The following is a 15,837-nucleotide window of genomic DNA, read 5'->3' on the forward strand; positions in this document are numbered from 1 at the left end:
CCTCTACAACAATTATTTTTTCAGCTCTCTGTGCGTTCCACATGTTTTAATTTATTTAAACTGGAAATGTTATTTGTTCCCGCAATGATGGCTATGGCGCTCTTCAGTTATATATTACTTACAAAACCCTTTCCCTTGGCATAGAAAACCTAAACATAAAGGAAAAGTTTTAACAAGGAATCCGAATAGCAGTGAAACTCCAGATATCAGTGTTCGCAACCCATTCTACTGAAGATACCAAGTAAGGTTCATTGAGATGCCCAGTTCCCGAGATCGACATGGATTCAGTAGCTCATAGTAAACAACCTTCCCACTGTTAATCAACTCCACTTCTCTTTCTATATTTTTGGCGTCACTACAAGTGTCATCATGCTGGTGTTGACTTTCACAACGACCGCGCATGTTGGCTTTGACTTAATATAGGGGGTTAAAAGGTCCATAACATTTTCATTCAGGTACGTTATTTGCTAATGATGAAAGCTAGGTTAGATACGTGTATGATTCGTACGCGTAAGACTTAGATAAGTTGTTAGCTACGTTATTTCCGACTCTTTTTTTTTTTATGGTTTTATCTCGATCTCTATTTCTGATGTTATTGAGTTTCGGAAGTCGTCTGCATGCTATATACCGTATATAACAATAATTAGAATTCCTAATCATCTAGCTTTTCCTTGATCGAAAAGAACTCTCTATATGTATATATATATATAAGGGTGTCGGGGCACATTGATATATTCCACACAACTGGAATTGAACATGACGGCCCAGAAGGTGAGATTTAATGTTGGAGGTAGAATCATTGAAACGACTGCAACAACTCTAGCAACTGCACGCCGAGATTCAATGTTTGGAGCTATGTTTGACGATGAATGGAAGCTTCAACCAAGAGGAGATGAATTAGTTAAACCAGAAGAAAAAGAATACTTCATTGATCGTGACCCAGATTGTTTTTCTGTTCTTCTCAATCTTTTAAGGACGGGTAAGCTTCATGTGCCTTCTAACATACCTGAAAAATTACTCTATATGGAGGCTAATTATTATGGCCTTCTTGATCATGTTAGAACTGCAAAGTGGGGTGATTTTGATAGCAACAGGTTAAGATTAGCGAGTACGGTCAGTGGTCAAGCTCCTGGTAATTGTACTGCGATCAGAGCAAGTCCCGACGGAGGTTGTGCTGTTGCTCATGGTGGCATCGTTCGTGTATATGACTGGATGCTCGAAGAACATCCACCGCTAAATCTTGAATATCAAAGTGTTAATGATATTGGGTGGATGGATTCAGATAAAATAGTGATGAGTGTTCGCCAAAACTCGACCAGGCATCCGGGAATGGGTGTTTTCAGTTCTTTAACGGGGGAACTGAGGCACAGGTTTCAGTTGGGCGACGGAAAAGATCAGGTCAAAGGCTTTGCTGCGGGAGCTTTATGTTTTAACTCTGATAGTAACAAGGTACTTGCTAGTTGTAGAGAAACAAGTAATGAAGGAATCTGGGAGTGGCATCAAGTAACCGGAAAACTAACTGAAACAAGTAATCAAGGAATCGGGGTGTGGGATCAAGTAACCGGAAAACAAACCGACTTTTTTGATTTTTGCCTTGGTGGTGATGCTGGAAAGATACAATGGTTGAACGGAAGTAATTGTTTATTTGTCGGCGGTTATATCGATGATAAATACTACATTAATGTTTTGGATTTTAGAGATAAAAGTGTGGTTTGGTCGTGGCCTAATGGTACTAAAGCTTGTGTTACTGCGTCTCGTATTTGGGATGCAAGTCCAATGGACGAGAGTAAATTTTGTGTGGTTGGTGGTGATGATGGAACTTTGGGAGTTTTAGATTTGAGAAGTACCAAAGGCGGAGTTAGATGGAACCCATATAGGGACGTCGAATGTCGCTATCGTCCTAAGTTAACATGTCATGCGGGGCAGGTCTTTTGTTCCATCGATGATGAGATATCTGTATATTATCATGGTCTTGATCAATGGGTTTTAACATCTACTCTTGGAAGAAGTCAAGGTGGTCCAATTCAGGACTTCTCGATAGGTGGTGATCGCCTTTTTGCTCTTCACATTGACGAGAATGTGTTCGATGTGTGGGAGACTCCATCTGCCCCAATTATTTGATCAATATATATAGTGCAACAAAGTCGGGTTGTTTCTCTGGTAACGTTACAAAAATCGGTTTCTTCAGCTGATTGATCCTAAACCAGCTTTGTGAAGTAATTTGGATCTTTTTTTTTGTTGTTGATTTCTAGTAGGGTTTGTTACCGAGAAATTAATGAATTCTTTTTAATGGTTCGACCGAATATGGGTGTGTCATAAAGTTGTTCTAGCAACGTTCATAAGTCATAACATCCGACCAGTAATAGAATTTCACCTCAAACACATATATTCTGATGATGATTATGTTGGATTGAACTATAACCTTTCTCTCCACACGAACAAAGTTGAGAGTACCCGCACAAAAACACTTCAATGCTTCAGTTAGCTTTAGGTTTTTCGCGAGAGATGTGTGTAGACAAGATTACGTACTCGTTAGGGTTCTGAAACTTGTATTTATGTGCCTCCCAATGACACAAAAAATGAACGTGATTGTTTTAACAATAAAATCCAAACTACTTGGCTGGTAGGGAGTTACTACTTGTTTACTTTTTCTGGTCGTAATATTTGAGTCCTTGTTTTGTTTTTGTGTATTATAAGTATTTTGGGATATTACAAGAAGATAAGTTTCTTATATATAGATTCTTAGATTCCTAAGAGCATCCAGTGGAACGGATTAAAACTAAAAATTGGAGTATATTTGGTCTGAAAGCTCGACCAAAACTATATTTGGTCGAGCGGATGTTAAAAATGCGTTTGATTGCAGGCGCATATTAAAAGTTCGTTTGGAGTGGGACGTAGATATAAACTTCGCCCCAAGCATAGACGCAGATATAAAGTTTGTTCGATTGGGCCAAAGTATAATGTTCGCCCGATGGGGCGCAAGTATAAAGCTCATTTGTTGTCAGACCAACTTATAAACATGGTTTGTCCATGGATTTTAAACAGACCAACTTATAAACATGGTTTGTCCATGGATTTTAAACATACCAACTTATAAAGCTCGCCTATAATCTTCGCCTGTGAGTGAGGCACATTTTATATGATTGTTTCATTTCAGGCGCAGATTATACGTACATTTGAGTGTAATTTGGTCGTGCCCGCTGTGTTTAACACCGACTATAAACTAAAAAATACCAAATTTTTAAGTTTTTTCTCTTTGGTTTTGCTCGCACCATTTTGGATGCTCTAAATTAATATTTTCTGAAAACTACCTAAATATCCGAATTTAATGGGTCTGAATGTCCAACGGATTTGTAAGGTTGTATCCGTACCCTACTTATAATCTGTTGGATTTAAAAATTCCCATCCACTTCACACCCTTTAGTGAATGGTGACGGTAGGTCCTCAGTTTTCTCTCTCCTAAATTTTTTCCCTCTCTGGCAAAAAGTTTAAGGTTTTCAAAAAAAAAAATCACTTTTTCTTTCATTTGCTCAATCATCCTCGGGTGATTTGAGATGGGGGATGATACTGATCCTCCCCAAGCGCGAGTTCTCACGTATGCTGAAAAGATTTTAGGTAAAAAACATATTCCAACAACTTATGTGGATTTGAATACACTACCAAACTCTACTTTGAGAGAAGGAAAACCGGCAGTTGTGCTTCCAGTTTCTTTTTACGAAGAGGGTTGTGATATTTGGAGATTCAGTCTTATAGACCGTTTGCATTTTAAGGGAGTCAATTTTCAGGATGTGAAGAATAGCTTTGAGCAACAATGGCAGCAAGGTCAGGGCCAAGTTCAATTCATTCCTATGAATAGAGGTTTTTTTATTATCAAGCTGCAAGCTAAGGAAGATAGGGATAAGATACTTAATGCTGAGGCTTGGATGTTTGATCAACAAAAGCTTATCCTAATGGAATATTTTCCCAGTTTTAATGCGGATAGACACAATACTTCTCATGCTACAGTATGGGTTAAGTTCCCTGGATTGCCTGTTGAATTTTGGATTGAGAAAACGTTGTTGGCGTTTGGTAAATCACTTGGTACTCCAATTGTTGTTGATAAGCGTACATTAGATCATGAGTATGGGTATTACGCTTCAGTTCTCATTGATATTAATTTCGCTGAACTTGATACTAATGACATTCATATCGTTGTTGGGGGTAAGGAATTCTGGCAGCCTATTGAGATTCAAAAACGACCTAAATTCTGCACTAAGTGCAAGATTATTGGCCATGTTGATTCTGAATTTAGGAAAAAACACAAGAACTCTTTGGGTAACGTGCAACAACAGGCTTCTGCATCGCTGCACCAGGGTAACAACTTGGCTATATCACAGGATGCGCGTAGTAATAATGTTGCTGGGGCTGGAAATGAATGGCATGATGCCAGACGTAGGAAAGGAAAGACATCTCCTGTCATGCCAGTAGTGCCTGAGATTGTAAATGGGTTACCTAATGGAAGCTAAGTTTCCTTGGATAATGGCCAGCGTGACAGGTTGATTAATAATTCATCTTATTAAACAAGTTAGTACTCTACTATTGAGCTTATTCTGAAGAATGAGTTCATTTAATTTCTTGATTTGATATATACCTTCTAAGTATGCAATGTATGTTGGAAATTTAATTAGAATTGGTAAAGCTTGTTTGGACATCTTCCCTGACACCATCTAAAGAGTACAATATGTATGGCAGCAGCTTTAAGTGAGAATGCTAGTCCAGAAAAGTCTACTACTTGAGACAAAATCCAACAACTTCAAGCAATTTTATGATGCATACATGGTTGGCATGATTTTGTATGTAAATATGTATATGTAATCTGCTTTATTCATATGGTTCAGCAAGATGTAGTGGAATGGTTAGCATGTAAAGGTATATGTAATCTGCTTTATTCATATGGTTCAGCAAGATGTAGTGGAAAAATATGTGATCGCCTTTTTGCTCTTCACATTGAGGAGAATGTGTTCGATGTGTGGGAGACTCCAGCTGCCCCAATTATTTGATCAATATATATAGTGCAACAAAGTCGGGTTGTTTCTCTGGTAACGTTACAAAAATCGGTTTCTTCAGCGGATTGACCCTAAACCAGTTTTGTGAAGTAATTTGGATTTTTTTTTGTTGTTGATTTATAGTAGGGTTTGTTACCGAGAAATTAATGAATTCTTTTTAATGGTTCGACTGTATATGGGTGTGTCATAAAGTTGTTCTAGCAACATTCATGCATGCACACAAGAGTGGGCTCATAAGTCATAACATCCGACCATTAATAGAATTTTACCTCAAACACATATATTCTGATGATGATTATGTTGGATTGGACAATAACCTTTCTCTCCGCACGATCAAAGTTGAGAGTACCCGCACAAAAACACTTCAATGCTTCAAGTTAGCTTTAGGTTTTTCGCGAGAGATTTGTGCAGACAAGATTACGTAGTCGTTAGGGTTCTGAAACTTGTATTTATGTGCCTCCCAATGACACAAAAAATGAATGTGATTGTTATAACAATAAAATCCAAACTACTTGGCTGGTAGGGAGTTACTACTTGTTTACTTTTTCTGGTCGTAATATTTGAGTCCTTGTTTTGTTTTTGTGTATTATAAGTATTTTGGGATATTACAAGAAGATAAGTTTCTTATATATAGATCCTTAGATTTCTAAGAGAATCTATAATGGACGACCAAAACTACAATTTTGGTCGAGAAATCAATTATAGTGGAACCAACTAAAACTAAAAACTGGAGTATATTTGGTCTGAAAACTTGACCAAAAATATATTTGGTCGAGCGGAGGTTAAAAATGTGTTTGATTTCAGGCACATATTAAAAGTTCATTTGGAGTGGGACGTAGGTATAAACTTCGCCCCAAGGATAGACACAGATATAAAGTTTGTTCGACTGGGCCAAAGTATAATGTTCGCCCGATGGGGCGCAAGTATAAAGCTCGTATGTTTTCATACCAACTTATAAATATGGTTTGTCCATGGATTTTAAACAGACCAACTTATAAACATGGTTTGTCCATGGATTTTAAATAGACCAACTTATAAAGCTCACCTGTTTTCAGACGAAGTTATAATGGGCGTCTGGGTTAGGCGTAGCTGTAATCTTCGCCTGTGAGTGAGGCAGTTTATATGATTGTTTCGTTTCGGGAGCAGATTATACGTACGCTTGAGTGTAATTTGGTCGTGCCCGCTGTGTTTAACACCGACTATAAACTAAAAAATACCTAATTTTATAGTTTTTGCTCTTTGGTTTTGCTCGCACCATTTTGGATGCTCTAAATTAATATTTTCTGAAAACTACCTAAGTATCCGAATTTAATGGGTCTGAATGTCCAACAGATTTGTAAGGTTGTATTCGTACCCTACTTATAATCTGTTGGATTTAAAAATTCCCATCAGCTTCACACCCTTTAGTGAATGGTATACGGTAGGTCCTCAGTTTTCTCTCTCCTAAATTTTTTCCCTCTCTGGCAAAAAGTTTAGGGTTTTCAATTTTTTTTCACTTTTTCTTTGATTTGCTCAATCATCCTCGGGTGATTCGAGATGGGGGATGATACTGATCCTCCCCAAGCGCGAGTTCTCACATATGCTGGAAATTTTTTAGGTAAAAAAAAGCTTCCAACAACTTCTGTGGATTTGAATACACTGCCAAACCCTACTTTGAAAGAAGGAAAACCGGCAGTTGTGCTTCCAGTTTCTTTTTACGAAGAGGGTTGTGATATTTGGAAATTCAGCCTTATAGACCGTTTGGATTTTAAGGGAGTCAATTTTCAGGATGTGAAGAATATCTTTGAGCAACAATGGCAGCAAGGTCAGACCGAGTTCAATTCATTCCTATGAATAGAGGTTTCTTTATTATCAAGCTGCAAGCTAAGGAAGATAGGGATAAGATACTTAATGTTGAGGTTTGGATGTTTGATCAACAAAAGCTTACCTAATGGAATATTTTCCTGGTTTTGATGTGGATAAACACAATACTTCTCATGCTATGGTATGGGTTAAGTTCCCTGGATCGCCTGTTGAATTTTGGATTGAGAAAACGTTGTTGGCGTTTGGTAAATCACTTGGTACTCCAATTGTTGTTGATAAGCGTACATTAGATCATGAGTATGGGTATTACGCTTCAGTTCTCATTGATATTAATTTCGCTTAACTTGATACTAATGGCATTCATATCGTTGTTGGGGGTAAGGAATTCTGGCATCCTATTGAGATTCAAAAACGACCTAAATTCTGCACTAAGTGCAAGATTATTGGCCATGTTGATTCTGAATTTAGGAAAAAACACAAGAACTCTTTGGGTAACGTGCAACAACAGGCTTCTGCGTCGCTGCAACAGGGTAACAACTTGTCTATATCACAGGGTGCGCGTAGTAATAATGTTGCTGGGGCTGGGAATGAATGGCATGATGCCAGACGTAGGAAAGGAAAGACAGCTCCTGTCATGCCAGTAGTTCCTGAGATTGTAAACGGGTTACCTAATGGAAGCTAAGTTTCCTTGGGTAATGGCCAGCGTGACAGGTTGATTAATAATTTATCTTATTAAACAAGTTAGTACTCTACTATTGAGATTATTCTGAGGAATGAGTTCATTTAATTTCTTGATTTGATATATGCCTTCTAAGTATGCAATGTCTGTAGGAAATTTAATTAGAATTGGTAAAGCTTGTTTGGACATCTTCCCTGACACCATCTAAAGAGTACAATATGTATGGTAGCAGCTTTAAGTGAGAATGCTAGTCCAGAAAAGTCTACTACTTGAGACAAAATTCAACAGCTTCAAGCAAATTTATGATGCATACATGGTTAGCATGATTTTGTATGTAAAGACGTATATGTAATCTGCTTTATTCATATGGTTCAGCAAGATGTAGTGGAATGGTTAGCATGTAAAGATATATGTAATCTGCTTTATTCATATGGTTCAGCAAGATGTAGTGGAATAATATGTGTTTGGTGTAAGAATATAAGTTCATATTGTGATGCCTAATCTAGAATAATTGTAAAAACTGGGTTGTAACATTGTCATGATGTACTGTAGAACTGTTAACTTAATAGTGAAGTCTAATCGACACCTGTTAGCTTGATTTTCGAAGGAAGTAGTCCGTGTTCTGTTATGTTTTGCTTTTGTTTGTATTGCTTACATTGATGTTCAGCCCTGCTATGTGTTTATGTGGAGCATGGTTACTAGGAAAACCCACTATTTGAGTAATCTTGTTTGGTGGTGGTAATATGCTGTATCGTTGTTTGGGGTAGTCTTAGACTTTGTTCTATATCACTCTTTATACCTTTCTATGTTCATTGGATTCCCTCCTTAAGTCAATGTTATAAGATTTATTTTTATAGATACGTAATTTAAGATCTTTGAACTTCATGACAATCACACAATAAAATATGCAAGAATAGTTTATATGGAATACCTGTAGCGCTAATCCATTGTATGTTACCGATCATCTTTGGAGCAGCGATAATACCTTGTGGAGGTCATGGTTTCTCTCTCTTGACCTTAGCCGTAATGAGTCATTCATTGGATACAATAGTGATGGTTATTGTTTCCCTTTCATAGGTAGAGAGAGGACCAAGTTCCTAGGGTTTTAGTTATATCATTAGATCTCGACCGTCCATCAAAGAAGGGATATAAAAGAAATAATCTCAGAAATGGTAACCGACATAGTTTAGCAATACTCTATAATTAACACAATTATTACATGGCCCAAAGGAATATTCCTATGTATAGAAATATTCTTACATTCTCCTACTGGTCCATGTGATAATTATTTATCGGTTAATCGTAGAAAACTATAAGCGCACATAATTGCTAAATAAAATTTAATGTCAAACATAATACCTTAACCAAGTAAATCACTTATGCGAGTCATGGCGGTTGCACGTTGTCCTGTTATTTATGGTATTTTTCAATGATGTTGTAGTAAAAGGTTCGTTCAAGACTTGTGAAAGCTGATTTTTAGACTTAATTTTAAAATTAAAATATGACAAAACTCAAAATAAAAAGGTGTTGTGAAAATTATGGAGAGAATGGGGCTAGGATTCCACCATTGGTCGATATTAGTGATTTAATAAAACAATAATTATGAAACTCAACATTTAAATTGATTCTAATAGTATTTCCTAGACTGTAGATTTCCAAAAGAATAGATGTTAATCCAAGCATAGAATATCAAACTATAAAGTAAGCATATTCTATCAAGAGAAAATACACCTAACTAATCAAAATCCTATAATCCATTTTTAGTTCAATGCAAAAATCATAATAGAATTGCTATAATTAATTTAAAATAAAGATAGATCACTTTTACCGAAACAACAGCTTCCTCCATCGCCCCGAGGATTGGGTTTATCTCATCATGTTGTTGGAAACACACTCAAAGTTCATTTTATTGCTCAAAGGAGATGTACATATGATGAAATGGAGAAAATGATGAAAATCGGGTGTTTGCAACGTTATATTGTTGCAAAACACTGTTACAAAGAACGATAAATATGAAGTGCAGTAGTCTTTGGAATACTACGACCTACGCTCAATTGTCGTTGTCATTGTTGATAAACGACGGTTCACTGGAGTCCAATGTTCTTCGTGTTCTTGAGTTGCAGCAGCAGAAAGGTATTCCTGCAACTCGTGATTCTTCACTTTGTAGCCTCCAAAGCTTCCCAAAACTCTCGACGCCTTCTGTGGTTCACCAGGACTCTATATATACTCAACAACGACAAGAAATCACGCTCATTAATTCTCCATGATCCTCCATTACTCGGTGTTTAAAGAAAATATTTTACGAATATTTTCTTCCCTGAAATGATTCTCCACGCGTAAACAGCTTCTGATACTCACTTATTTAGCTTCTACACACATCTTCAATAACTAAGTGTCATCCAAACACGAGCAGCACACATCAAACTTGCTGAAAATCCGTGAATATCATTTTCAAACCCGTGTTGCCCTGACTTCTTCCACGTGATTATCCAGCCAAATTGAACCAATTCTGACGACCATACCATTCTTGTTACACTTAAACAGGCCTTCCCATAAATTTTCAGTCATTGAATCGACCTAGAACTGGTCCAAAAATCCAACCGAAAATCTGATGCATGAAAACTTCATTTCCCGCCAGAAAATAGTTCAAACGAAGGGGATGAAGATGCCCCTTATCCAGAGTGCTGGGGTGCGAATATCAAAAAAAAAGGTGTCCCTTAGTAATTGAGTGCCCCTTAACCTATGATGAGAGTCCGAATAACAAATGTCCTTCAAGGGTGCCCCTGGCAACTTTTCGAGCCGATTTTTCCAAAAATGTTCATTTCCAAAAAATATCTAAAAACACACAAAACACCATAATAAGTACGAAATAAAGCACTAGCAACAGAGACATTGAGGAAAATTCAGACACAAAAATGTGTTTATCAAATACCCACAAACTTATTATTTGCTAGTCCTCTAGCAAATCTAATCTAGAAAATAAAATAACTACACTTAGCACGTGCAGCAAGACATTAAACCACTAGGTGACCCTAGTGGCGGAGTGTTGTCTCCGTAGGGTTTACCAGAGGTGTACCCACAAAACCTTTACTCCAGACCCTAGCTATCTACACAGAACCTTGGAAGGTACTAAAGAATCTCCTTGGTTGGCATACAATCATTGACTATAGGAGGAAGTACCCTGATGCGAAATTCCAATTGTTGTACACGAGTTTGCACTCAAGCATACTAAAATTCATATAAAGTGACAGAGCTCTACTCATATAGTTTCTGGACATCATAACCGGAGTCAACCAATCACATGGAAAGATTAAGAAGACGGATAAAGAGAAAAATAGATGGTTTAAAGTGAATGGTGTTTCCCACATCTGTGTGAAGGCCTCTTCCAAGATGAACCTATCCTAATGGACTGAGATAGTGGTCTGACTAATATCAACATACTGGCATATATAAGGGGACCAGTGGTCGATAATCCTAACTCTAGGTCAACACAACTGGCATATACAAGGGCACCAGTGGTCGACTTTATTGAATTTATTCTGGTTGGTCTGGTGTTCTGGTCTAAATTTTTTTTTTGTATCTCAATCACTCTATTTCACCCTAGCAAAGGTAACAACTTGAATCGTGTGCCCCACCAAATCACTTAAAAAAATTAAAAACATATGGATTAGGATTCAACGAGATATGGCGAAACTACCATGTTTTTTTTAATTCTAACACCTGAGCTCTGTGCTTTTATGAATAAACTCTTTAGATGTTTCCATCTAATCAGATTGGTTTCTCAACTCCTACAACCAAGATGTTCCCATCCACTTAGATTGGTTAATGCCAACCTTAATAAGCATAAATTTCTAGGCTCTGGAGTTTATTTATTGTAACTAAAAGCTAACAAAAAGTTTCTTCCCCACCCCTAAACTTAAATCTAACATTGTCCTCAATGATCTAAAGATGAAATTAAAAACATGAACAAGGAGAAACTGTTACCATTTGAAGCAAAAGAGTTAAGGAAAGATATTACCGTGTTACATGAGAATGGGTTACCTCCCAAGAAGTTCTAAGTTTAAAGTCTTCAGCCAGACATCAAATACCTCAAAAGTATTGTCACCTTCCAAAGTCATATACCAATATCCGAAATAGCTGCGGGTCCTCGGAATCAAATAGAGCAGACACAAATGAAAGCTACCATCTTGGATTAGAAAAATGAGCAGTCTGAGTATAACTTGATATGGGGATTTCCTTGAGGAAACTAGATTTATTTGGTGTGTCTCTTTGGGCTCTATATAAGTGTCTAGGATAACGGGTTTAACCGAATGACATATCTCTAAGAACTGGGTTTCCTCTTGGACAATATCTGGAGGGTCGGGTAGCAGAGTTTGAATAAACTCAAGTAATATCCTAGATGCACAAAGCTCGAGTCTCAAATTAAGGACTTCGATCAGGGATATTTGACGATCACCAAAATCGTCTTTACCCCCAAACTTAGGGTGAACAATCTCCTCAAATGGACCAAAAGCTGTGGGATGGATTCTAGGGTCCATAAAGTCAGCACAATAACTAGATTCTTTTGGGGACTGTTCATCTAAACGAACAACATCCTCATATAATGGATTATTAAATAAAAACTCTAGCATAGGCTCATCAACTAAGATGTTCGTCAAGGTTTCCTCCTCCAAAGCGCTGGGCGGTTCATCAAACAATGGATTATCAAACATAGTGCAGGCTAAAGGATTAGGAACTAGAGTGCTAATCATGTTCACCACTTCTAAATCATCTAACTCAGAAGACTTAATGACATTAAATACATTTAGCTCAGTAGTCATATTACCAAAAGATATGTTCATAAATCTGGTTCTACAATTGATGACAGCATTATATGTGGCTAAGAATGGGCGACCTAAAATCACCGGGATGTGAGCACTTGGGTCCTGAACTGGCTGGGTGTCTAGAACAACAAAATCCACTGGATAAATAAACTTATCAACCTCTATCAGAACATCCTCTATGACTCCACGAGGGACTTTGACAGACCTATCAACTAATTGTAGTGTCATTTTGGTCGTTTTCAACTTACCAAGACCTAGCTGAGTGTATACATGATACGGGAGTAAGTTAACACTAGATCCTAAGTCAAGTAATGCCTTATCAACCATGTGATTACCAATTGCACAATATATGGCAGGGTATCCAGGGTCCTTGTACTTAGGAAGTGTTTGGTTCAGAAGAATTGAACTTACTTGACCATCTAAAAGGCTTTTTTATGTACATTAAGCTTACGCTTTCGCGTACAAAGATCTTTAAGGAACTTGGCATAAGCAGGCATCTGCCTAATTGCTTCTAATAATGGAATGTTGATGTTCACCTTCTTAAATGTTTCCATTATCTCGTTGAAAGTCGACTCCTTCTTTGTTGGGGCTAATAAATGTGGATATGGGGCTCTAGGCACAAAGGTAGCTCTATCAAGGATTTCTTGGGACTTTTTAGAGATTGTTTCAGATTCCTCAGCTATGGGTTCCTCTAGGGAAGTAGAAGGTGGAACTACAATATGTCCACTAGGCATGGCTACCTTATTGTCTACCGTTTTACCGCCCCTAAGGGTTGTTATCGAGTTCACATGGTTTGATGAATTCTCACCAGCTAAATATATTTGATGGATTCCCCTATAATTGGGTTGTGGTTGACTAGGAAACTTGCCTTTCTCTCTTTCTCTTAAAGACTCATTTATCTGACTAACCTGGTTTTCAACTCGGAAATAGCCTGAGAATTAGCATGTACCATTTTTTTATTTTCATCTAAACCTTGTGCAACAGATTATTGAAATTCTACAGTGTTCTGAGTTAACAATGCAAGACTCTCTTCTAAACTCATAATATTCTTGTCTGAAGGGTTCTGAAACTGTGTCGGAGCTGATGGATTCTTAGTATAGCCAAAACCTAGGGGAACCTGAGAGTTACTAGACTGACCTTGATTCTGGCCCTTAGACCAAGAAAGGTTGGGATGGTTTCTTCATCCAGGGCTATAGGTCTCTGAGTATGGGTCAAACTTCTGACGGTTTTCAAACCTAGAGGGTTATAGACAGCATGGGCTTGTTCTTCATTAACCTGTCCTTCCCAAAATGAGATATTAGGTTCTACTTCACAACTAGAGACTTGAGAGGCTCTAATCCTATCATCAGGTTCAACAAGAGACCTGTGTTTAGGCTGATTCAATTCCAAAGCTTCTATGCTTCTAGACAAAGCAGTAAACTTAGCATCTGACCGAAGCTTGTATCTACCACATTGGTGCTACTTCTATTGACCAAGAGTCTTTTAGGGGGTTCAACACAAGACTCCCACTGTTGGGATTTTTCAGCGACAACTCCTAAGAAGGTAAAAGCATCATCAACATTTTTACTAGTGAACTCACCAGCGCACATAGACTCGACCATGGATTTGGTCGAATAGTCTAAACCATCATAAATAATATATACAAGTTTCATCTTATCAAATCCATGGTGAGGACACTTGGATAGGAGATCATTAAATCTCTCTAAAAACCTATAAAGAGACTCTCCCTCTTGTTGCACACTAGCACTAATTTTCTTCCTGACAGCTGCAGTTTTATGCTTAGGGTAGAGTTTCATATAGAACGCAGCAATAAGTTCCTACCATGTTTCAATGGATTCAGATTGTAGGTTGTTCAGACAGGTCTTGGCTTTGTCTTTCAAGGAAAAGGGAAACATCTTAAGTTTCAAGACTTCATCAGTAAAGTCTTTTATTCAAATTGTCCCACAGATTTCCTCAAAGTCCCTAATATGAAAATAAGGGTTCTCATTATCTTTCCCTAAGAAAATAGGGATCATCTGAAGAAGACTAGGTTTTATCTCAAAATTAGTCGTAGTGGTTGGAAATTTAATACACGAGGCTCGGGTGGACCTAGTTGGGAACATGTAATCTTTCAAAGTTGCCATCACTGGCACAATAGAAGTACTAGGGGTACTTTCCTCACAAAGAGAAAAATTCTCAAAACTGAAGTTTCCAAAAACGGGGCTCTCAAAAGAAGAGTCTTCGAGCTCCCCGCCTCCACAAGAAGATATTCTAGGCTCGTCACTAATCAAAAGGCCAAAATTATCTCTTTTCCAAGCACGCTCTGTAAAGGACTCGAGCGCTTTTGGCATACACAAACAAAAATCCTAAGGAAGGGAGGTTCTAAGCAAATACACAACATGCCGACTCCACCAAATCAAACCTAAAAATTTCTAGCAAACAAAAAGCATGATGGCTCCACTTAGATTGTTTCTAGACCAGCTTCTAATCCTTCGAAAAGGAATTCGTTACAATTTAAGCAAACCCCTATGGAATCAATCCGAGTTAAAGTAAGTTGAATAGAATCGAGGAAAGCTCAGTGGAGCTTTGATACCTTAAGCCTGATGATTTATCAAATAGTGATTGTAGTTGTAGTGGTAAACAGGGTCTTTTCAGACTTGTGAAGAAAACAATTTTTATAGATTTAAATTAAACATGCAACTAAATAAAATAATTCAAAGTTTTGGAGAAAAATACCAAGACTAGGATTCCACCATTGATCAAATAAATAGTAAACTCTAAATAATATTCATGCAATTCTATCTTTAAAAATAATTCTAATATTTGCCTCAAATATATTCTTGAAGTAATAGTTGTAATCAAAGAGTATAAAACATCAAAAGTATTTAAAACCCAGCATGCTTCATCAAATTAATTCACAACTATTCAATAAGAACTAATATTTCAATTCAATCCCATGCAAATAATCAAATAATAATATTGCAAATAAATAGTAAAATTAGAATTATACCAATTAATGTGGAACAATGGCTTCCTCCGTTTCCTTGGCTAATGGGTTTAGCTCCTCATCCCAAAAACACACTCATAAGATAACTTCCTGGCTAAAATAGGTGTTTTTATTGATGTATATAAGATGAAACAGGAATTAGCAACGCTGTAGCAGCGTCACTGTTACAAAGGGGAAGGGTCTGAAAATAAACAACGATAGCACTAACTGTTGTAGAACAACGACAGTTGGGTTTTGATATTATGACTGTTGAAAAACGACGGTTCGGAAGCGTCTGTTCTTCGTGTTCTTCAACTATGCAGCAGCAGAAACACTTTCTCTTGAAATTTTTCTCACGCCTCTCCTGATCTTTCTGTTGCTCCAAACTCTCTCCTAATGGTTTTCCAACCCTTCTTATGACTCGAACCAACACTTATATAGCTATCAAACCCCCAAAAATCTCGAGTGAATCCGACTTCTTCTTTTTTCTCTCTTCTCTGCGCTGTTGAGAAAATATCTCTC

At 37.4% G+C, this 15,837-nt stretch overlaps 2 protein-coding genes across 2 annotated transcripts; both read left to right on the plus strand.

Annotated features, from left to right (window-relative positions):
* The first annotated feature begins 688 nt into the window (after positions 1-688).
* On the plus strand, positions 689-2,292 carry LOC113274443 (BTB/POZ domain-containing protein At2g24240-like). The gene has a single exon (XM_026523831.1). It carries the CDS (start codon positions 757-759, stop codon positions 2,119-2,121), a length of 1,365 nt encoding a protein of 454 aa, XP_026379616.1. The 5' UTR covers positions 689-756; the 3' UTR covers positions 2,122-2,292.
* Positions 2,293-3,554: 1,262 nt separating this feature from the next.
* On the plus strand, positions 3,555-4,505 carry LOC113273385. The gene has a single exon (XM_026523118.1). It carries the CDS (start codon positions 3,555-3,557, stop codon positions 4,503-4,505), a length of 951 nt encoding a protein of 316 aa, XP_026378903.1.
* Positions 4,506-15,837: the final 11,332 nt, after the last annotated feature.

The sequence above is a fragment of the Papaver somniferum genome, chromosome 4, assembly GCF_003573695.1.
Source record: "Papaver somniferum cultivar HN1 chromosome 4, ASM357369v1, whole genome shotgun sequence".
NCBI classification, from domain to species: Eukaryota; Viridiplantae; Streptophyta; class Magnoliopsida; order Ranunculales; family Papaveraceae; genus Papaver; species Papaver somniferum.